Raw genomic sequence first — 24842 nt, forward strand, 5'->3', positions numbered from 1 at the left:
GTCTGTGTGTATAATTCACCTCTCCTGTTTCACCGTCCCTGGTGTGTGAGAGAGAGGGCCCTTGAGGTCTTGGTATAAGAGTCTGTATGTATAATTCACCTCTCCTGTTTCACCCTCCCTGGTGTCTGAGAGAGAGGGCCCTTGAGGTCTTGGTATAAGAGTCTGTATGTATAATTCACCTCTCCTGTTTCACCCTCCCTGGTGTCTGAGAGAGAGGGCCCTTGAGGTCTTGGTATAAGAGTCTGTATGTATAATTCACCTCTCCTGTTTCACCCTCCCTGGTGTCTGAGAGAAAGGGCCCTTGAGGTCTTGGTGTAAGAGTCTGTATGTATAATTCACCTCTCCCGTTTCCACCCTCCCCGGTGTCTGAAAGAGAGGGCCCTTGAGGTCTTGGTATAAGAGTCTGTATGTATAATTCACCTCTCCTGTTTCACCCTCCCTGGTGTCTGAGAGAGAGGGCCCTTGAGGTCTTGGTATAAGAGTCTGTATGTATAATTCACCTCTCCTGTTTCACCCTCCCTGGTGTCTGAGAGAGAGGGCCCTTGAGGTCTTGTTAGAAGAGTCTGTATGTATAATTCACCTCTCCTGTTTCACCCTCCCTGGTGTCTGAGAGAGAGGGCCCTTGAGGTCTTGGTGTAAGAGTCTGTGTGTATAATTCACCTCTCCTGTTTCACCGCCCTGGTGTGTGAGAGAGAGGGCCCTTGAGGTCTTGGTATAAGAGTCTGTGTGTATAATTCACCTCTCCTGTTTCACCGTCCCTGGTGTGTGAGAGAGAGGGCCCTTGAGGTCTTGGTATAAGAGTCTGTATGTATAATTCACCTCTCCTGTTTCACCCTCCCTGGTGTCTGAGAGAAAGGGCCCTTGAGGTCTTGGTGTAAGAGTCTGTATGTATAATTCACCTCTCCCGTTTCCACCCTCCCCGGTGTCTGAAAGAGAGGGCCCTTGAGGTCTTGGTATAAGAGTCTGTATGTATAATTCACCTCTCCTGTTTCACCCTCCCTGTTGTCTGAGAGAGAGGGCCCTTGAGGTCTTGGTATAAGAGTCTGTATGTATAATTCACCTCTCCTGTTTCACCCTCCCTGGTGTCTGAGAGAGAGGGCCCTTGAGGTCTTGTTAGAAGAGTCTGTATGTATAATTCACCTCTCCTGTTTCACCCTCCCTGGTGTCTGAGAGAGAGGGCCCTTGAGGTCTTGGTGTAAGAGTCTGTGTGTATAATTCACCTCTCCTGTTTCACCGCCCTGGTGTGTGAGAGAGAGGGCCCTTGAGGTCTTGGTATAAGAGTCTGTGTGTATAATTCACCTCTCCTGTTTCACCGTCCCTGGTGTGTGAGAGAGAGGGCCCTTGAGGTCTTGGTATAAGAGTCTGTATGTATAATTCACCTCTCCTGTTTCACCGTCCCTGGTGTGTGATAGAGAGGGCCCTTGAGGTCTTGGTATAAGAGTCTCTGTGTATAATTCACCTCTACTGTTTCACCGTCCCTGGTGTGTGAGAGAGAGGGCCCTTGAGGTCTTGGTATAAGAGTCTGTGGGGCATATTATCAAGAGAAGTTTCGCCACTTTTCCGGCACATATCGCCGGAAAAGCGGCAATTTTCCTATAGCGCTATCAACAAGGACTCGCTAGCATGCATTAGCGCTTGTTTCCGTGCGATAGCAGCCGTTTCTTTTGCCGCTTTGCCTGTCAGCGATATTTATCGTTAATGATATGCAAAGTAGGCGTTCCTCACTAAAACACCATGGAAACAGTCGCAAACACAACTTCCCTCTATTGCCAATGCGGCCCCGGACCCGCTGGTATCTAACAACGAATTAAAACCTGACTTTGCCTTCTTGTCAATGGGAGGTGGATTGTTAGGCTGAGTCCACACTTGCCTATTAGCAAGCTTTACATTAGCGCTGTCAAAATATTGCTGAATTTCTCACGCTATTGCTGGTTTTCACCGCTATCTCTGGATTTTACATTGTATATGAGCAAAGCTTTTCTAATACGCCGCTAACAAGGCGATGTAATCCAGCGTTAGCCGGCGATGGAAAAAGACCCGCTAAGCGCGCTATGCGATAATTATCGCATTGCGTTAATTATATGCCTCTGTGTGTATAATTGACCTCTCCAGTTCCCACCCTCCCAGGTGTGTGAGAGGGAGGGCCCTTGAAGTCTTGTTTTAAGAGTCTGTGTGTATAATTGACCTCTCCTGCTTCACCCTCCCTGGTGTGTGAGAGGGAGGGCCCTTGAGGTCTTAGTATAAGAGTCTGTGTGTATAATTGACCTCTCCAGTTCCCACCCTCCCTGGTGTCTGATAATGAGAGCCCTTGAAGTCTTGGTTTAGGAGTCTGTGTGTTTAATTCACCTCTCCTGTTTCACCCTCCCTCATGTCCGAGAGAGAGGGTCCTTGAGGTCTCGGTATAAGAGTCTGTGTGTATATTTCACCTCTCCTGTTTCACCCTCCCTGAGGTCTGAGAGAGAGACCCCATGAGGTCTTGGTATAATAGTCTGTGTGTATAATTCACCTCTCCTGTTTCACCCTCCTAGGTGTGTGAGAGTGAGGGAACTTGAGGTCTTGGTATAATAGTCTGTGTGTATAATTCACCTCTCCTGTTTCACCCTCCCAGGTGTGTGAGAGTGAGGGAACTTAAGGTATTGGTATAAGAGTATGTATGTATAATTCACCTCTCCCGTTTCCACCCTCCCTGGTGTCTAGGAGGGAGGGCCTTTGAGGTCTTGGTATAAGAGTCTGTATGTATAATTCACCTCTCCCATCTCCCCCCTCCCTGGTGTCTATGAAGAAGGGCCCTTGAGGTCTTGGTATAAGAGTCTGTATGTATAATTCACCTCTCCTGTTTCACCCTCCCTCGTGTGTGAGAGAGAGGGCCCTTGAGGTCTTGGTATGACACTGTATGTATAATTCACCTCTCCTGTTTCACCCTCCCTCGTGTGTGAGAGAGAGGGCCCTTGAGGTCTTGGTATAAGAGTCTGTACATATAATTCACCTCTCCCGTTTCCACCCTCCCAGGCGTGTGAGAGTGAGGGAACTTGAGGTCTTGGTATAAGAGCCTGTGTGTATAATTCACTTCTCCTGTTTCACCATCCCTGGAGTGTGAGTGGGAAGGCCCTTGAGGTCTTGGTGTAAGAGTATGTATGTATAACTCACCTCTCCCGTTTCCACCCTCCCTGGTGTCTAGGAAGGAGGGCCCTTGAGGTCTTGGTATAAGAGTCTGTATGTATAATTCACCTCTCCTGTTTCACCCTCCCTGGTGTGTAAGAGAGAGGGCCCTTGAGGTCTTGGTTTAAGAGTCTGTGTGTATAATTCACCTCTCCTGTTTCACTCTCCCTGGTGTGTGAGATAGAGGCACCTTGAGGTCTTGGTTTTAGAGTCTGTGTGTATAATTCACCTCTTCTGTTTCACTCTCCCTGGTGTGTGAGATAGAGGCACCTTGAGGTCTTGGTTTAAGAGTCTGTGTGTATAATTCACCTCTACTGTTTCCACCCTCCCTGGTATCTGACAGCGAGTGCCCTTAGGTCTTGGTAGAGGAGTCTGTATGTATAATTCACCTCTCCTGTTTCACGCTCCCTGGTGTCTGATAACGAGGGCCCTTGAGGTCTTGGTGTAAGAGTCTGTGTGTATGATTCACCTCTCCTGTTTCACCCTTCCTTGTGTGTGAGAGAGAGGGCCCTTGAGGTGTTGGTATAAGAGTCTGTGTGTATAATTCACCTCTCCTGTTTCACCCTCCCTTGTGTGTGAGAGAGAGGGCCCTTGAGGTCTTGGTGTAAGAGTCTGTGTGTCTAATTCACCTCTCCTGTTTCACCCTCCCTGAGGTCTGACAGAGAGGGCCCTTGAGGTCTTGGTATAATAGTCTGTGTGCATAATTCACCTCTCCTGTTTTACGCTCCCTGGTGTCTGAGAGAGAGGGCCCTTGAGGTCTTGGTATAAGAGTCTGTGTGTATAATTCACCTCTCCTGTTTCACCCTCCCTGGTGTCTGAGAGAGAGGGCCCTTGAGATTTTGATATGAGAGACGGTGTGTATAATTCACCTCTCCTGTTTCACGCTCCCTGGTGTCTGATAATGAGAGCCATTAAAATCTTGGTTCAAGAGTCTGTGTGTATAATTCACCTCTCCTGTTTCACCCTCCCTTGTGTGTGAGAGAGAGGGCCCTTGAGGTGTTGGTATAAGAGTCTGTGTGTATTATTCACTTCTGTTTCACCCTCCCTCGTGTGTGAGAGAGAGGGCCCTTGAGGTCTTGGTATGAGTCTGTATGTATAATTCACCTCTCCTGTTTCACCATCCCTTGTATGTGACAGAGAGGGCCCTTGAGGTCTTGGTATAAGTCTGTGTGTGTAATTCACCTCTCCTGTTTCACCCTCCCTCATGTGTGAGAGAGAGGGCCCTTGAGGTGTTGGTATAAGAGTCTGTGTATATAATTCACTTCTCCTGTTTCACCCTCCCTCGTGTGTGAGAGAGAGGGCCCTTGAGGTCTTGGTATGAGTCTGTATGTATAATTCACCTCTCCTGTTTCACCCTCCCTTGTGTGTAAGAGAGAGGGCCCTAGAGGTCGTGGTGTAAGAGTCTGTGTGTATAATTCACTTCTCCTGTTTCACCCTCCCTCGTGTGTGAGAGAGAGGGCCCTTGAGGTCTTGGTATGAGTCTGTATGTATAATTCACCTCTCCTGTTTCACCCTCCCTTGTGTGTAAGAGAGAGGGCCCTAGAGGTCGTGGTGTAAGAGTCTGTGTGTATAATTCACCTCTCCTGTTTCACCCTCCCTTGTGTGTGAGAGAGAGGGCCCTAGAGGTCGTGGTGTAAGAGTCTGTGTGTATAATTCACCTCTCCTGTTTCCGGCCTCCCCGGTGTCTGAAAGAGAGGGCCCTTGAGGTGTTGGTATAAGAGTCTGTGTGTATTATTCACTTCTGTTTCACCCTCCCTCGTGTGTGAGAGAGAGGGCCCTTGAGGTCTTGGTATGAGTCTGTATGTATAATTCACCTCTCCTGTTTCACCATCCCTTGTATGTGAGAGAGAGGGCCCTTGAGGTCTTGGTATAAGTCTGTGTGTGTAATTCACCTCTCCTGTTTCACCCTCCCTCATGTGTGAGAGAGAGGGCCCTTGAGGTGTTGGTATAAGAGTCTGTGTATATAATTCACTTCTCCTGTTTCACCCTCCCTCGTGTGTGAGAGAGAGGGCCCTTGAGGTCTTGTTATGAGTCTGTATGTATAATTCACCTCTCCTGTTTCACCCTCCCTCATGTGTGAGAGAGAGGGCCCTTGGGGTATTGGTATAAGAGTCTGTGTGTATAATTCACCCCTCCTGTTTCCACCCTCCCTGAGGTCTGAGAGAGAGGGCCCTTGAGGTCTTGGTATTAGAATCTGTGTGTGTAATTCACCTCTCCTGTTTTACTCTCCCTTTTGTCTGAGAGCGAGGGTCCTTGAGGTCTTGGTATTAGAGTCTGTGTGTATAATTTCCCCTCCCTGTTTCACTCTCCCTGTGTGTGAGAGAGAGGGCCCCTGAGGTCTTGGTATAAGAATATGTGTGTTTAATTCACCTCTCCTGTTTCCACCCTCCCTGAGGTCTGAGAGAGAGGGCCCCTGAGGTCTTGGTATAAGAATCTGTGTGTATAATTGACCTCTCCTGTTTCCACCCTCCCTGAGGTCTGAGAGAGAGGGCCCTTGAGGTCTTGGTATAAGAGTCTGTGTGTATAATTCACCTCTCCTGTTTGACCCTCTCTGGTGTCTGATAACGAGAGCCCTTGAAGTCTTGGTTTAAAAGTCTGTGTGTTTAATTCACCTCTCCTGTTTCACCCTCCCTCATGTCCGAGAGAGAGGGCTCTTGAGGTCTTGGTGTAAGAGTCTGTATGTATAATTCACCTCTCCTGTTTCACCGTCCCTGAGGTCTGAGAGAGAGAGCCCCTGAGGTCTTGATATAAGAATCTGTGTGTATAATTCACCTCTCCTGTTTCACCCTCCCTGGTGACGAGGATGGAGGGCCTTCGAGGAGACGATTCTGTACATTTAATTTGCATATCTTGTTTCTCCACACCTGCCTACATATGACCACCCTATATCTTGTCTCCATGCCACAGGTACGGCCGGAGGAACATGCTGCTCGTCTCCTTCATCACCACGACCTTCTTTGCCGCCATCTCTGCCGGCGCCACGTCCTACCCGATGTTCGCTGTAGCCAGAACCATCTGTGGGGTGGGGCTCACCGGCATGATCATCATTTCCATCGCTTTAGGTACCCTCTCCTTGGTTCTTCCAAAAAATGTTATCGATTAGAAACTTCATCAAAAGACAGTCATTGATGTTTTCAAATAATGAAAAAAGATTGGAAGATGGGCTAATAGGAAAATGTTTTAACATCAAATGTTGTCAATGCCGTATTGACTTACTGTGTATTTCTTAATGAAAATTCAAATTTGGAGATGTGAGTGGAATAGCGCGGGGACGCTGAGCACCATGTAAGCCATTTCATTCATTCATTCAACAAGTTTTGAAAGGATTGATATTAAGATATGAGCTGCAAATATACTGTTCCCAGGGATCAGCTTGAATTTTCTGAAAATGATGCCATAGGCCTCACTAGTCCTAAAGAAGTCCTTGTCATTCTGAGTCAGACAAATTGTTTAATTCGGAAAATAACATTCCTTTGTCCGCACTGTGCAATCCTTGCAAACGGCACCATGCACAGTGCAAGCGAATGCAGCTTCCTTTCTGCTGTCCGAGTAGATTATTTACTCAAGCAGCAGCTTTCTCAACGCGAACGGGCGGTTTCTCAACGCGAGCATATGAGACGATGAGAATGAGATATCTGACCGCTCGCCTTGAGGATGATTTTCCATGCTCACGCTTGCCAACTTGACATTGATGACCGCAAGTGAGGAAAAAAGCTCTGTTCAACGGAGCTGAGTTTTTCGGAATTCCGCTAGCTCTGCGTAACACGGAGTGCAGAAAACTCAGCAAACTCCGTGAGCGGAGCAGAGTTCACTGCCCAGGGTTACTTGAAACACAAATTCATGCAATGCTAAGCGAGGTCAATTTCAACTGCAATTTCTTTGGTGGATTTCTTAGTTTATGCCTGAAGAAGACCTCTGATTCTTGTTTAAACCCTTGATTGTCTTCCTAACGTTGAGATGTCCTTGTTGAGAGCATTGTTCCATGCCTCAACACGCTTCATCACTAGAAGTAAATAATTTGATCACATTACGCCATTGTTAGTAATACTCCAACGGAGCACCATGGAAGCCAGAGCACTCTAGGAACAGCCTGAATCACCCACAGATCTTTTGCACATCCACCCTTCGGTACTAAAAATAAAGCTGAAAGAATCGGTGTAGTGCTTGTAATTTGACACACGGGGAGAGGATGTAACCTTATGGCTAGAGCGGTCAACCTCGAAGCTGGGGAACCGGGTTCAAGTCTCAGCTACGACGCTGACCATCCTGTGATTCTGGGCAAATCACTTAATCTCCCCATGCCTAAAAAATATAAAACTCTTTAAAAAAACAAACAATACAACACACCTGAACCCTGCACTCCCGAGAGGAGGCAAATGCACTACTGCACCTTTAAATAACACACGTAAAACAGCATTCCCAAAAGACGAGGCGATAAAACAAGACCCAGCACTCTATTAAGGCGAGGCAAGAAGACAAATTCAGGTGCATGTGTATTAACCCCTTCAGTGCCCATGACGAGCTGGACTCGTCATGGGCTGCGGTGGCGCTGTGCCCATGACGAGTCCAGCTCGTCATGAACTCCGCCCGCTAATGCAAAGCGCGGCACTGGGCGGGGAAAGGGGCGGGCATGCAAGGGGTTAATTCAATATTTTGGAAAGAAAGGCAAAATGAATCAGTTAATGCAAACTCCCAAAATATCAAGTAACTATAGCACAACACCAGAATAACATGCAGCATAAATACATGTAGCAAAGAGCACAGAAACGTAGAAATTATATACACAAGTAACACCTCACAGATCGTTCACTCGACATACTCGCAAACTCTAGCTGGGGAACCTGTTGACAGCTGGGCTTGGACTCTCGACCGGGACTCAGGTTCCGTTTGTCTTACAACAGTACGTCTATGTAGTGATTACACCAGACAAGGTAAGTGTAAGAGCCGTCCAGCTTGCACATGAATGGCACTTAGCCTCAGGACAAATCTCCCACATCGTGACCAGGTTGACAGAATACCTTGAATGCCCCAAGACTTCCGTTGCTTTGGCAAAGTCAGTAAAGTCCCGCTTGCCGTCCGCCGTAAAACAGGAAAAGGAAGTGAATCGCCAGAATGCATCTGAAGGATACGTGACAGATGCGCTAGTTGACTCTTCTGCGTTGTATCCAAGGAAACCAGAGAACGTGCACCACTGACGCATTGCTCTCTTCAGCCTTCTTGTCACTCGCGCTACTTGACTCTTCTGCGTTGTGTCCAAGGAAACTAGAGAATGCGCACCACTGACGCGCTGCTCTTGTCACTCGTCACTCATCACTCGTCAGCTATTGGTGACGGGCACCCCGTTTCTACTGACTCCTCCCGGGATTCTAATGCATTATCAGTAGGAGGTAAAACTTCGGTGAAAGAAGAATCTCTTCCAAAATGAACTACACGGACAAGTCCTGACAAGGGAGGATCCAAGTACGCGATAGTGTAACCCCCAGACAGTCAAATGAGTCCCAAATTGAAGACACAGCCACGAATCACAACCACACCTGCCAAAACAACAGAGAATTCTCTTGGAATTTTCCCAAATACACTTTGTCTTCCCAATTGCCTGTAAGGATGAAGCAGCTCAAGGGAAAGTGGAAGAACAGCTCACCAGCAGTGCAGCATGGAGTAACTCAATGTAGCAACGCAGGGTAGAGATGATAGGCCGCATTTTTGTGGAGATCTGAAGAAATAGGATTCTTCTCCGCACGGCAGACAACAAGGATAGCTGAAGAAGACTGGTAAAGCAGAAGACTGTCGCTGCACACGTGGATGTAGATAGGAACAGTCAAACTCGTCGCCAAATTTGTAGTGATTACACCAGACTAGGTAAGTGTAAGAGAACGTACTTTATTGACTGTTCATCTCCACAGCTTCCAGGAACTGACTCTCCTGGGATTCAAACTATAACATTCCATCACCATGACAACAACATCATAGGTGGCACAGGGTAGATAGAAAGCAAGTACATAGAGAAACTACTACAGTCTACTGTCTACAGTCTACTGTAAGTGAGCTCCACTGCACATGTCAACATTCTCTGACTTTAATAAGTTTTACTCACCGTGAGGCGAAGGTGTTAGAAACCTCGCTCCCTTTCTTCTGTTGCGAAAAACCGAGCTGGCCGTACTGGTATGTGTCAAGGTCAAGACAGAAGCTGGCCAGGCTCCTGTATTTTGACTTCGAGACAGAGCTGTACATTCCGCACATTCCCTGAAAGGTACTAAGCACGCATCCCACACAACATGTTCCAGTTCACTCAGATCAGTAAGGAGCGAAAACAAGTGAAGAGCGGAAACATCCCCTCCCCACTTTGCAGCTACGTGCGAGCACAGAAAATGGAGTCTGTTACACAAGAAGGAGGCAGCACAGAAATGGAGTCAATTATACCAAATGGAGCCAATGATCAACATATCATTCTTAATAACCCTACAATCAGGAAGGCTCATATTACAAAATATTTCTTCAGCAGACGCTCAACGCAATCTCTTTTCAGATAGTCTGTGAAAGATCCTTGTTGTGCTTACAGGACTGCAGTGGGGCACATTGTAGTCTATGGCGCCATGTTGTATGGACTGGTTTCTGTTACAATGCATTCAAAGTGCTAAATGTTGAGCTCCTAGATAATGGTGTAAGTAAGCAAGCTCCAATAAGAATGTACTGCACACTTCTACGCTCGTTCCTTATGCAGGGTCATAGTTCGTGTTTTTTAAAGCGTAGAATAGAACATATCCAGCTCTGGTAGAGATATTTTTCTAGAGCCCAATTTATGAAGCATCCGTTAACTACAGCACTTAGAAGCAGCAAAAGTGTGGTGCAAAGTGCTACATAAAGATACCGTTATTATCACGCTTGCTGATTATTGCCACTGTGCTCAGAGCCTGAGGTTTGTACTCACACCCCCTCTTTTCTCTGCAGTGGTGGAGTGGACAGACGTGAAGCACCGCAACTTCTGCGGCACCATCAGCAGCATCCCGTGGACCCTGGGCAACATGGCCCTGGCCCTGCTGGCCTTCCTGATCCGGGACTGGCGCTGGCTGTTGCTGGCTGCATCCTCGCCCTGTATCCTGGCGATTATCTTCTGGTGGTAAGTGTGTAGGAGGGATACACACCAGGGAGGGGACTGCTGAAGGTGAGTATTGATGGGCAGGAGACCAGACCTTACTGGTGAGCAGCAGTGGTGGGGGCTGAGACACACCAGGGAGGGACGGCTGAAGGTGAGTATTGATGGGCACGTGACCAGACCTTACTGTGAGCAGCCGGGGGAGATACACACCAGGGAGGGGACGGCTGAAAGTTTGAAAAGATGGGCAGGAGACCAGACCTTACTGTGAGCAGCGGGGGGAGATGCACACCAGGGAGGGGACGGCTGATGGTTTGCATTGATGGGTAGGAAGCCAGACCTTACTGTGGGCAGCAGTCGTGGAGGGTGATACACACCAGGGAGGGGACGGCTGAAGGTGTGCATTGATGGGTAGGAAGCCAGACCTTACTGTGAGCAGCGGGGGGAGATGCACACCAGGGAGGGGACGGCTGATGGTTTGCATTGATGGGTAGGAAGCCAGACCTTACTGGTGAGCAGCAGTGGTTGAGGGTGAGACACACCAGGGAGGGGACGGCTGAAGGTTTGCATTGATGGGTAGGAAGCCAGACCTTACTGTGAGCAGCAGTGGTGGAGGGTGATACACACCAGGGAGGGGACGGCTGATGGTTTGCATTGATGGGCAGGAGACCAGACCTTACTGTGAGCAGCAGTGGTGGTGGGTGAGACACACCAGGGAGGGGACGGCTGATGGTTTGCATTGATGGGTAGGAAGCCAGACCTTACTGTGAGCAGCGGGGGGAGATACACACCAGGGAGAGGATGGCTGAAGGTTTGTATTGATGGGTAGGAAGCCAGACCTTACTGGTGAGCAGCAGTGGTGGAGGGTGATAGGCCTGGGCGAAAATTTCCTTCCGTTCGTGGAAATTGCGATAATTTGACATTTTCGCGTTCCGCGGAGAGCGCGAAAATGTCAAAATTTCCGGTTTCCGCAGCTTGGCAATAATTTGTTTCTTGCTCGCGCTGTAAAATATTACATTCTCGCGCGCGCGCGATCGCCTTACCTGAATCCCTGCGTTCGCCGACAAGTTTTCTTGATCCGGTCGCGTTCTCCATGAGATGTTGTATTGTTTTTAGCCATTTGCGCTGTCTCGCGACAGTTCGCGCCCGCAGTGACGTCATGTGTCGCGCGATCACGTCTTTCTTCTCGCGATCATGCACCGCGAGACAACTCAAAACAAGATGGCCGCGCCCGCAAGCAACCACATGGGTAAGTTGGCGACCCGCAACCATGCAGAAAATCTCGCGAACATGCCTGAAAAAAACTTACGCATCGTCGCAATATTTCCGCTTGTTTGCGATAATTTTAAACATTTTCGCGATAATTTGCGAAAGTTAATTTCGCAAATTCCGACCACCCCTAGAGGGTGATACACACCAGGGAGGGGACGGCTGAAGGTTTGCATTGATGGGTAGGAAGCCAGACCTTACTGTGAGCAGCGGAGGGAGATGCACACCAGGGAGGGGACGGCTGATGGTTTGCATTGATGGGTAGGAAGCCAGACCTTACTGGTGAGCAGCAGTGGTGGAGGGTGATACACACCAGGGAGGGGACGGCTGAAGGTTTGCATTGATGGGTAGGAATCCAGACCTTACTGTGAGCAGCAGTGGTGGAGGGTTATACACACCAGGGAGGGGACGGCTGAAGGTTTGCATTGATGGGCAGGGGACCAGACCTTACTGTGAGCAGCAGTGGTTGAGGGTGATACACACCAGGGAGGGGACGGCTGAAGGTTTGTATTGATGGGTAGGACGCCAGACCTTACTGTGAGCAGCAGTGGTTGAGGGTGATACACACCAGGGAGGGGACGGCTGAAGGTGAGTATTGATGGGCAGGAGACCAGACCTTACTGGTGAGCAGCAGTGGCGGAGGGTGATACACACCAGGGAGGGGACGGCTGAAGGTGAGTATTGATGGGCAGGAGACCAGACCTTACTGGTGAGCAGCAGTGGTGGAGGGTGGTACACACCAGGGAGGGGACGGCTGAAGGTGAGTATTGATGGGCAGGAGACCAGACCTTACTGTGAGCAGCGGGGTGAGATACACACTAGGGAGGGGACGGCTGAAGGTGAGTATTGATGGGTAGGAAGCCAGACCTTACTGTGAGCAGCAGTGGTGGAGGGTGATACACACCAGGAAGGGGACGGCTGAAGGTGAGGATTGATGGGCAGGAGACCAGACCTTACTGGTGAGCAGCAGTGGCGGAGGGTGATACACACCAGGGAGGGGACGGCTGATGGTTTGTATTGATGGGTAGGAAGCCAGACCTTACTGTGAGCAGCAGTGGTGGAGGGTGATACACACCAGGGAGGGGACGACTGAAGGTGTGCATTGATGGGCAGGAGACCAGACCTTACGGTGAGCAGCAGTGGTGGAGGGTGATACACACCAGGGAGGGGACGGCTGATGGTTTGCATTGATGGGTAGGAGACCAGACCTTACTGTGAGCAGCAGTGGTGGAGAGTGGTACACACCAGGGAGGGGACGGCTGAAGGTGAGTATTGATGGGCAGGAGACCAGACCTTACTGTGAGCAGCGGGGGGAGATACACACTAGGGAGGGGACGGCTGAAGGTGAGTATTGATGGGCAGGAGACCAGACCTTACTGGTGAGCAGCAGTGGCGGAGGGTGATACACACCAGGGAGGGGACGGCTGATGGTTTGCATTGATGGGCAGGAAGCCAGACCTTACTGTGAGCAGCAGTGGTGGAGGGTGATACACACCAGGGAGGGGACGGCTGATGGTTTGCATTGATGGGTAGGAAGGCAGACCTTACTGGTGAGCAGCAGTGGCGGAGGGTGATACACACCAGGGAGGGGACGGCTGAAGGTTTGCATTGATGGGCAGGAAGCCAGGCCTTACTGGTGAGCAGCAGTGGTGGAGGGTGATACACACCAGGGAGGGGACGGCTGAAGGTGAGTATTGATGGGTAGGAAGCCAGACCTTACTGTGAGCAGCAGTGGTAGAGGGTGATACACACCAGGGAGGGGACGGCTGAAGGTTTGCATTGATGGGCAGGAGACCAGACCTTACTGTGAGCAGCAGTGGTGGAGGGTGTGACACACCAGGGAGGGGACGGCTGAAGGTTTGTATTGATGGGTAGGAAGCCAGACCTTACTGTGAGCAGCAGTGGTGGAGGGTGATACACACCAGGGAGGGGACGGCTGAAGGTTTGCATTGATAGGCAGGGGACCAGACCTTACTGTGAGCAGCAGTGGTTGAGGGTGATACACACCAGGGAGGGGACGGCTGAAGGTTTGTATTGATGGGTTGTAAGCCAGACCTTACTGTGAGCAGCAGTGGTGGAGGGTGATACACACCAGGGAGGGGACGGCTGAAGGTTTGCATTGATAGGCAGGGGACCAGACCTTACTGTGAGTAGCAGTGGTGGAGGGTGAGACACACCAGGGAGGGGACGGCTGAAGGTTTGCATTGATGGGTAGGAAGCCAGACCTTACTGTGAGCAGCAGTGGTGGAGGGTGAGACACACCAGGGAGGGGACGGCTGAAGGTTTGCATTGATGGGCAGGGGACCAGACCTTACTGGTGAGCAGCAGTGGCGGAGGGTGATACACACCAGGGAGGGGATGGCTGATGGTTTGCATTGATGGGTAGGAAGCCAGACCTTACTGGTGAGCAGCAGTGGTGGAGGGTGAGACACACCAGGGAGGGGACGGCTGAAGGTTTGCATTGATGGGTAGGAAGCCAGACCTTACTGTGAGCAGCAGTGGTGGAGGGTGAGACACACCAGGGAGGGGACGGCTGAAGGTTTGCATTGATGGGCAGGGGACCAGACCTTACTGGTGAGCAGCAGTGGCGGAGGGTGAGACACACCAGGGAGGGGACGGCTGAAGGTTTGCATTGATGGGCAGGAGACCAGACCTTACTGGTGAGCAGCAGTGGTGGAGGGTGATACACACCAGGGAGGGGACGGCTGATGGTTTGCATTGATGGGTAGGAAGCCAGACCTTACTGGTGAGCAGCAGTGGTGGAGGGTGAGACACACCAGGGAGGGGACGGCTGAAGGTTTGCATTGATGGGTAGGAAGCCAGACCTTACTGTGAGCAGCAGTGGTGGAGGGTGAGACACACCAGGGAGGGGACGGCTGAAGGTTTGCATTGATGGGCAGGGGACCAGACCTTACTGGTGAGCAGCAGTGGCGGAGGGTGAGACACACCAGGGAGGGGACGGCTGAAGGTTTGCATTGATGGGCAGGCGACCAGACCTTACTGTGAGCAGCGGGGGGAGATACACACTAGGGAGGGGACGGCTGAAGGTGAGTATTGATGGGTAGGAAGCCAGACCTTACTGTGAGCAGCAGTGGTGGAGGGTGACACACACCAGGGAGGGGGCAGGTGAAGGTGAGTATTGATGCAAAGAATCAATGAAGAATGGACCACTTGTCCTGTGTAGCCAGGGTCTTTTTTGTTCTTGGTTCCGTCATAAAAGAACCCTCATAACTATACACAAGTGCGAAGGCGGTATGAACTGGGTCACCGCTTATGTGTATTGGTACAGCATCATCATCGGGTCTTTTTGAATGTATGCTGACCTCCGCCAGGAGGAAGACCAACTGGTTGTACAGTAGCGTCCAGACAAAAAAATGAGGGAGGATATACAAAAAAATCAAGTGAAGTTAAAATTCTCTAAATCATTTTTCCTGCTGTGACTTTATTCTGAGAATATTGACAAGAGAAAGGTAAAAAAAGGTGTTCAAGTACGAATGAAGACTGAGTTGCTGGTCTGTCGTACTTATCAAATAGTAAGGGTCAACATGTTTCAGCCTTCTGTCAACATCTAAAGGCTTTCGTCAGGACCGATATGAAGGAGGGCGCGTTGTGGCTCCTTGTTTAGTGAGAATTATTCACTAATCTAAATTCATGTGGTCAGATCCATGGTATCTGTACCTCGTGTGAACGAATTTTGTTCTCTCGGAGGTACCGAGAGGTGCGAGAGGAACTGTCTTTCGGTTCCGTCTCGTTTGAGGACTGGTGCTGGCTCTGCCCGTCGTACCTCCGAAGACCTGGTTTGCATTGATGGGCAGGAAGCCAGACCTTACTGTGAGCAGCAGTGGTGGAGGGTGATACACACCAGGGAGGGGACGGCTGATGGTTGGCATTGATGGGCAGGAAGCCAGACCTTACTGGTGAGCAGCAGTGGTGGAGGGTGATACACACCAGGGAGGGGACAGCTGATGGTTTGCATTGATGGGTAGGAAGCCAGACCTTACTGGTGAGCAGCAGTGGTGGAGGGTGAGACACACCAGGGAGGGGACGGCTGAAGGTTTGCATTGATGGGCAGGCGACCAGACCTTACTGTGAGCAGCGGGGGGAGATACACACTAGGGAGGGGACGGCTGAAGGTTTGCATTGATGGGCAGGAGACCAGACCTTACTGTGAGCAGCAGTGGTGGAGGGTGAGACACACCAGGGAGGGGACAGCTGAAGGTTTGCATTGATGGGTAGGAAGGCAGACCTTACTGTGAGCAGCAGTGGTGGAGAGTGGTACACACCAGGGAGGGGACGGCTGAAGGTTTGCATTGATGGGCAGGGGACCAGACCTTACTGTGAGCAGCAGTGGTTGAGGGTGATACACACCAGGGAGGGGACGGCTGAAGGTTTGTATTGATGGGTAGGACGCCAGACCTTACTGTGAGCAGCAGTGGTGGAGGGTGATACACACCAGGGAGGGGACGGCTGAAGGTGAGTATTGATGGGCAGGAGACCAGACCTTACTGTGAGCAGCGGGGGGAGATACACACTAGGGAGAGGACGTCTGAAGGTGAGTATTGATGGGCAGGAGACCAGACCTTACTGGTGAGCAGCAGTGGCGGAGGGTGATACACACCAGGGAGGGGACGGCTGATGGTTTGCATTGATGGGCAGGAAGCCAGACCTTACTGTGAGCAGCAGTGGTGGTGGGTGAGACACACCAGGGAGGGGACGGCTGAAGGTTTGCATTGATGGGTAGGAAGGCAGACCTTACTGTGAGCAGGAGGGGGAGATACACACCAGGGAAGGGACGGCTGAAGGTTTGCATTGATGGGTAGGAAGGCAGACCTTACTGTGAGCAGCAGTGGTAGAGGGTGATACACACCAGGGAGGGGACGGCTGAAGGTTTGCATTGATGGGCAGGAGACCAGACCTTACTGTGAGCAGCAGTGGTGGAGGGTGTGACACACCAGGGAGGGGACGGCTGAAGGTGAGTATTGATGGGCAGGAGACCAGACCTTACTGGTGAGCAGCAGTGGTGGAGGGTGAGACACATCAGGGAGGGGACTGCTGAAGGTGAGTATTGATGGGCAGGAGACCAGACCTTACTGGTGAGCAGCAGTGGTGGAGAGTGGTACACACCAGGGAGGGGACAGCTGAAGGTGAGTATTGATGGGCAGGAGACCAGACCTTACTGTGAGCAGCAGTGGTGGAGGGTGATACACACCAGGGAGGGGACGGCTGAAGGTTTGCATTGATGGGCAGGGGACCAGACCTTACTGTGAGCAGCAGTGGTTGAGGGTGATACACACCAGGGAGGGGACGGCTGAAGGTTTGTATTGATGGGTAGGACGCCAGACCTTACTGTGAGCAGCAGTGGTGGAGGGTGATACACACCAGGGAGGGGACGGCTGAAGGTGAGTATTGATGGGCAGGAGACCAGACCTTACTGTGAGCAGCGGGGGGAGATACACACTAGGGAGAGGACGGCTGAAGGTGAGTATTGATGGGCAGGAGACCAGACCTTACTGGTGAGCAGCAGTGGCGGAGGGTGATACACACCAGGGAGGGGACGGCTGATGGTTTGCATTGATGGGCAGGAAGCCAGACCTTACTGTGAGCAGCAGTGGTGGTGGGTGAGACACACCAGGGAGGGGACGGCTGAAGGTTTGCATTGATGGGTAGGAAGGCAGACCTTACTGTGAGCAGGAGGGGGAGATACACACCAGGGAAGGGACGGCTGAAGGTTTGCATTGATGGGTAGGAAGGCAGACCTTACTGTGAGCAGCAGTGGTAGAGGGTGATACACACCAGGGAGGGGACGGCTGAAGGTTTGCATTGATGGGCAGGAGACCAGACCTTACTGTGAGCAGCAGTGGTGGAGGGTGTGACACACCAGGGAGGGGACGGCTGAAGGTTTGCATTGATGGGCAGGAAGCCAGGCCTTACTGGTGAGCAGCAGTGGTTGAGGGTGATACACACCAGGGAGGGGACGGCTGAAGGTGAGTATTGATGGGCAGGAGACCAGACCTTACTGTGAGCAGCAGTGGTGGAGGGTGATACACACCAGGGAGGGGACGGCTGAAGGTTTGCATTGATGGGCAGGAAGCCAGGCCTTACTGGTGAGCAGCAGTGGTGGAGGGTGATACACACCAGGGAGGGGACGGCTGAAGGTTTGCATTGATGGGTAGGCAGCCAGACCTTACTGGTGAGCAGCGGGGGGAGATGCACACCAGGGAGGGGACGGCTGAAGGTGAGTATTGATTGGTAGGAAGCCAGACCTTACTGTGAGTAGCAGTGGTGGAGGGTGAGACACACCAGGGAGGGGACGGCTGATGGTTTGCATTGATGGGCAGGAGACCAGACCTTACTGTGAGCAGCAGTGGTGATGGGTGAGACACACCAGGGAGGGGACGGCTGATGGTTTGCATTGATGGGTAGGAAGCCAGACCTTACTGGTGAGCAGCGGGGGGAGATGCACACCAGGGAGGGGACGGCTGAAGGTGAGTATTGATTGGTAGGAAGCCAGACCTTACTCTGAGCAGCGGGGGAGATATACACCAGGGAGGGGGCAGGTGAAGGTGAGTATTGATGGGCAGGACACCAGACCTTACTGTGAGCAGCAGTGGTGGAGGGTGACACACACCAGGGAGGGGACGGCTAAGGGTGAGTATTGATGGGCAGGAGACCAGACCTTACTGTGAGCAGAAGTGGTGGAGGGTGAGACACACCAGGGAGGGGACGGCTGAAGGTTTGCATTGATGGGTAGGAAGCCAGACCTTACTGGTGAGCAGCAGTGGTGGAGGGTGATACACACCAGGGAGGGGGCAGGTGAAGGTATGTATTGGTGGACGGCGAGCCAGGCCTCAGTGGTGTGTGGCACAAGGGAGAATACATACCATGGAGGGGTGCACCTGAGTGTGGGTTCAGAGTGGAGGGGAGCCAGGTCTCACTGGTGTGTGGCGGAAGGGAGAATACATGCCATGGAGGGGTGCACCTGAGTGTGGGTACAGAGTGGAGGGGAGCCAGGTCTCACTGGTGTGTGGCGGAAGGGAGAATACATGCCATGGAGGGGTGCACCTGAGTGTGGGTACATAGTGGAGGGGAGCCAGGTCTCACTGGTGTGTGGCGGAAGGGAGAATACATGCCATGGAGGGCTGCACCTGAGTGTGGGTACAGAGTGGAGGGGAGCCAGGTCTCACTGGTGTGTGGCGGAAGGGAGAATACATGCCATGGAGAGGTGCACCTGAGTGTGGGTACAGAGTGGAGGGGAGCCAGGTCTCACTGGTGTGTGGGCATAGGAAGCAGGAAGCAGGTAGAGCACAGCTGAATGCCTCTACTCAATGTATACACTGGAAAGGCTGACCTCAAGGTGGGGAGAGGGTTTGTAATAATGGCCGTTGTGTTGAGGCGCTGAAGTCTTCCTTGAACAGGTGGGATTTCAGTAATTACCTATATTATCTATTTGAACAATAAGTAAGATAAGTTTATTTCTAATACATGAAGCACAGGGTAATGGACAGTAGCGAATAAGGGGTAGGAACTAAAATGATCTTTAAAATCATGCCAGCCAGCGATTTAATATTTACTCAGGCACTGCTGACTTTGTAGTTAACAAAAATAAGGAGTCAATACTGTCCCTGATGACATTGGATACTCCTGGGGGGAGATACTCCTGAGGGGTGCTGCTTCTTGTCCTGTGGAACTCATCAGGCAGGTAGTGGCTCTCTGCCTGTGCCATTTTGTCTTTCAGGAGTAGGTGAGTTTGGTGTATAAATTTGCCAAAATTGGCCAAACTCTTCACTGCATCCAAAGTGTAGAGCTGGCAAACAGCATCATTTGCCCAGCTGAAGAAATATGGGCCTGAGATGAATTCGGAAAGCGTGCCGCAGAGCCGGGCAGCATAATAATATGTGTGCCAAGGATTCCCTTTTGTAATTGCATAATCGGCACTGTGTGATGCCTGTGAGTGCTCTCCAGGTTGGATGTAAAAAACTTTTTTTAATTCTTTAGTGAAATACAATATATTAATCCTCTACAATACACATGAAGCGGGCCTCAATAACACATTGCAGGACTTGGACTCAAGACGAAAGGTCTGACTCGACTGTTGGTATCAAAGGTGCTTCACGTATATCTCCTCTATAGGCATTCCAGGCGCCCCAGATTGAGGACCACTTTTTTGGACATCCCCGTGCAGTGTATACAGTTTTTTCCCTGACCATGCACCAGTCAATATTTTGTTTCAATTGTGACAATGTAGGTGGTGTGGCAGACCCCCAGTTTTGTGCAATGTCCCTTTTGCCGCTGTAAGACCCAAGGTCACCCAGGTTTTTTCGGAGGTGGTGAGGTCTGTGGGCTCCCATATGTTGAGGACGCAACGTTTAGCCTCGGGGTGTACAGTTTTGTTTAGGGCCATCCTAAAGGTCCGATTTAGAGCTTGCCAAAACCGCTGGATATGATCACATTCCCAAAGGATGTGCATATATGTGCCTGTCAGTCCACACCCTCTACGACACTCACTCCCACCTTCTCTCCCCATATGTACTGTGAGAAGTTGGCCTGGTATATGCTGTTCACTAGTTAAAGTGACCACCTTGTACCATGCCAAGCAACCCTTATGGTGTGGTTGTAAGTCAACCTTTTCGGACTAGCTGCCCTAGTGGTAGCGTAGGCTAAGCAGTCTTTGAGGCTAAACTCGTTAAAGCATGTTAAGCAAGCTGTTTTACCATATGTAACCCCCCTTTATACCAATGAAAGGACACCACACAGATATATATTCAAAATATATATGTATTTATTACTCAAAGTATCCCCTAAACTCTTTATGAGCACAGGAGCACAAATCGTTAAACAAGACAGTATTATAATATACAGAAGTTGCACTTTATATGGATAGGCCCTGGTGGCCGATCAAACCATATACTAAAATAGTGGTATAAGTACCACGTACAGGAAAGGGAAAAGGCCTAGGGCCTCTAGAATCACTGGGCCTACAAGGAGCTAACTTCAGTTAGTGACCAGGCGGTCCACGGGTCGCGTGTGCAGTGAGGAAAGTTACACGCGTGCTCCCATAGGTTTTCAAGGGGTGCGTAAAAGTTCAAAAGTTACTGCTAGAAGGGTCTTCTGGATGGACTACGAACTTAAGACTTAAAACACAGACACTAGAGATGTTTCTCTACACTTGGGCACCGGAGTGCCAGCTTTACCTCACCCACAGGAAGCGGGTGCATAGGTCTCGAAGTGCGTCGGGTTTCGTCTATCGATTCAATGGAGCCTGACGACAAAGATGCTGCAGGCGGTCGGTCCAGAAGAGATGCGGTGGATCCAAGAGTGGATCGGAGTTGTAGAAGACCTGAAAGCAGAGGGGACAGTGTTCACAGTCACTAGCCAGTGACCGGCGTGGCACCAGGTAGGTACCAGGCGATGTCGGGTGCAAACAGGTGATGAGGTGTAGCTTGTCTCCGCAGCCACGTGGTCCCTGAAGGTCGACGACGTCCAGGAGTCGGTTCGCGAGCTGTCCCACACAGGCTCTCGCTGTCTGCGGTGTCGGCAACTCAGAAGAGGCAAACAAGCCTTGGCAAAGGCAGGAGTTGTGGAAAGTAAAGAAAGCTGATTGTTCTAACCAGCAAGGTCAGAGGGGCTGCTCCTTTGGAGAGCAGCTGGGGCCAGTCTGGAGCAACCAGACCTGTGTCGTAGATTTCAAGGTTCGTCGCCAAAATGGCCACTAGCCAACGGGCCAGGGACCGGGCAGGCGCGTCGAGATGCAAAGTGCAGAGGGGCCCCACGCAGATCGTGGAGATGCTGGAGGGCTCACCTTTGGTGCAAATGCTGCTCGGATGTTGGGCTTCTCAGGACCCAAAGCACAACTTGGAGGGAGCCTCTGTTGTCGCGCTTGCAGCTTGTCGTCGGTCTTTCAAGATGGCTGGCTCCACGTGTCTCGGTGCCTCCACGGGTTCCTTCTTTGCAGGGACTGTGGATCGGACTGTGAGAGGTCTGGAGGTCCAGGTCTTTTCGGGCTCTGGGCTCGGGCTCCGGCGGGAGGCGGCAGCAAAGCAGACGTCGAATAGCTGGTTGGTGCTTGCGTTAGCAAGATGGTCACTCCCTGACCATAGGGGAGATTTCCTTCTGTCCTCTGTGCAGCAGAGCGTCAAAGTTCCTGTCTTCTTCTTGTAGTTAAGTTGCTTCCAGGATGTCTGAAGTCTTAGGACACAGCTCCTACCTTTAAGTGGATTCTAGGGGCCGGACTACCTGCTAGGTCCCTCCCTAAGGGTGGGACCAGGAAGGGGGGTGGTTACACCCCCAATCCTTTGTCCAGCTCGCCCCAGGTCCGGGGCTGGTGTGCCCCACGACCGGTTTGAACTGGCATATGCACCGAGGCTCCTTGTGAGCCTCAGGCATGTCTGATTCCATTCAAGCCCTACCTGACCAATACACAAAATCCTGTCTGGGGTGGTGCACGCACCTCCCCTGGCAGGAAACCCTTTGTCCACGTCTCCCAAGCTGGAAGGACTCCCGGCAGCAGGAGGGCAGAACTTGTGTCTGTGGTGGCAGCATCCATTTTGTGGAGCTGAGGCTATGTCTGATTTTACCCGGGTTTCAGGTACTGTACATGTCGTGTCCCTCTAGAAGGGTGGAATGCTAACCCCGTCGCCAGAATTGGCGAGGGGTTAGTATTCCAATTCGTATGACACCTTACTCGACATGTTTTGATAAAGCCAAACCAAAGATAGCATTTAACCGCGAGGTTCATAATGCACTTAAGAGTATATGGTATGACGATAGCTGGAAACGGTAGAAGGAAGTTGTTCCAACCACTGCAGACAGGCTCAGCTCATGCCAGAGCACCATCTCACATGGAACCAAGCACTCTGCCTTCAGGATTGTCAAGGCCTGCCATAGGAGTGACTTATAGGTTAACATGTGTCCCATTTAAGGTTAGGTATAGGTATACTACACCTAAGTAAGAGGTGGTTACACCAACTTACCCCAGCTGAGTGATCAGCCAGTTGTGTCAAATTTGTTAGGCCAGGCCAGGGGTGGCATAATACATGCTTCAGCCCCTGGTAGGCCTTAGATACACCAATGCCCTGGGTACCTAGTGTACACTGGTACAGGGGCTCACAGGGTGATCTAATTCCAATTGGTTATGCACCTATGGTGCATAGTGTCAATTTAGTAGAGAGAACAGCAGGCTGGGGGTCTGATTAGCAGGCCCACAGCCTCAATATGTCAAAAACCAGTGAAGCAAAAAGCAAACATTTGGGGTGACCATAGGATAGCAGACCCTACTCTCCTACACAACCCCCCCCCCCCCCCAAACGCAGGGACATTAAACTAGCCTTGACCAGTCTCGTCTTCATGTCCTAAGTGGAAGTACCTGGAGAGACCATCTGCATTCCCATGGTCTGTACCTGGCCGGTGCTCCACTGTAAAGTCCATCCCCTGTAGGGAAATGGACCACCTAAGCAGTTTGGGGTTTTCACCCTTCATCTGATTTAGCCACAAGAGGGGCTTATGGTCGGTCTGAATCTTGAAGTGAGTGCCAAACAAGTATGGCTTCAGCTTCTTCAGGGCCCACACCACAGCAAAGGCCTCCCTCTCAATAGCTGACCAATTCTTCTCTCTGGGGGTCAACCTTCAGCTAATGAAAGCAATGGGTTGGTCTTGACCATCTACATTAAGTTGTGACAGCACAGCTCCCACACCCAACTCAGAAGCATCTGTTTGGACAATAAACTCTTTGGAGTAGTCAGGACTTTTCAGGATAGGTGCAGAGCACATGGCCTTCTTCAGGTCATCAAATGCCTTTTGACAGCTTACTGTCCACTGAACCTTTTTGGGCATCTTCTTGGATGTCAGATCCTTAAGAGGAGTCACAATGGACCCATAGTTCTTAACAAACTTCCTGTAGTGCCCAGTCAAGCCCAAGAAAGCTCGAACTTGAGTCTGGGTGGTTGGAGGGGACCAGTCCTTGATGGATTGTATCTTACTCTCCAGTGGTTGAACTTGGCCTCCACCTACAAGGTGGCCCAAATACACAACCTTACTCTGCCCTATCTGGCACTTAGTAGCCTTGATAGTGAGGCCTGCCTTTTGCAGAGCCTCAAGTACCTTCTTCAGGTGGATCAGGTGATCCTCCCAGGTGGAGCTAAAGACAGCAATGTCATCAAGATATGCTGCACAAAATTCATCCAACCCAGTAAGGACTTGATTCACCAACCTTTGGAAGGTGGAAGGTGCATTCTTCAGACCAAAGGGCATCACCAAAAATTGATAATGCCCACCTGGGGTTGAGAATGCTGTTTTGGCCTTGGACTCCTCAGCTAACCTGATTTGCCAATAGCCAGCTGTCAAATCAAATGTGCTCAAAAACTTAGCAGAAGCCAGTTTATCTATGAGCTCATCTGCCCTTGGAATAGGATGTGCATCTGTCCTAGTGACAGCATTGAGTCCTCTGTAATCCACACAGAACCTCATCTCTCTCTTGCCATCTTTGGTGTGAGGTTTGGGGACCAGAACTACTGGGCTAGCCCAGGGGCTCTCTGAGGGCTCAATGACACCCAGTTCCAGCATTTTGTGTACCTCAGCCTTTATACAGTCCCTGACGTGGTTAGGTTGTCTGTAAAGTTTGTTCTTTACAGGCAGACTGTCACTAGTGTCCACCACATGGGTACACCAGTCAGTTTGACTAGGTATCAATGAAAACATATGCTGAAAGGATTGTAGAACCTGTCTACATTCAATCTGCTGATGATCAGTGAGGTTGCCTCCAAGGGTCACTCCTTCAACTGAGCCATCTTCAGGGTTCTGAGACAACAAGTCTGGGAGAGGGTCACTCTCTTCCTCCTGTCCCTCATCTGTAGCCATGAGCAAGCCCATGTCTGCCCTGTCAACATATGCCTTTAACCTGTTAACATGGAGTACCCTGTGGGGACTCCTGGGAGTTCCTAGGTCCACCAAGTAGGTAACCTCTCCCTTCTTTTCCAGGATTGTATGGGGTCCAGACCATTTGTCTTGGAGTGCTGCTGGGGCCACTGGCTCCAACACCCATACCTTCTGTCCTGGCTGATACTCAACCAAGACAGCCTTTTGGTCATGCCAAGCTTTCTGTAAGGCCTGGCTTGCCTCAAGGTTTGTGGATGCCTTCTCCATATACTCAGCCATCCTGGAGCGGAGACCAAGTACATAGTCCACTATGTCTTGTTTAGGCTTTTTGAGAGGTAACTCCCATCCTTCCTTCACTAAACACAGTGGGCCTCTCACAGGGTGCCCAAACAACAATTCAAAGGGGCTGTAGCCAACTCCTTTTTGTGGGACCTCTCTGTAAGCAAACAGA

The 24842-nt window shown here is 50.9% G+C and overlaps 1 protein-coding gene across 1 annotated transcript in view; it reads left to right on the forward strand.

The window, feature by feature from the left end:
• Positions 1 to 24842, forward strand: part of LOC146813667 (solute carrier family 22 member 7-like) — a 226094-nt gene that overhangs the window by 103650 nt on the left and 97602 nt on the right. The window contains exons 3-4 of the mRNA XM_085610164.1: positions 6067 to 6221; positions 10108 to 10276. Of these exons, the coding sequence (XP_085466290.1) occupies positions 6067 to 6221; positions 10108 to 10276 (324 nt within the window). The remainder of the gene's footprint in view (positions 1 to 6066; positions 6222 to 10107; positions 10277 to 24842) is intronic.

The sequence above is a fragment of the Triturus cristatus genome, chromosome 6, assembly GCF_964204655.1.
Source record: "Triturus cristatus chromosome 6, aTriCri1.1, whole genome shotgun sequence".
Taxonomy (NCBI): Eukaryota; Metazoa; Chordata; class Amphibia; order Caudata; family Salamandridae; genus Triturus; species Triturus cristatus.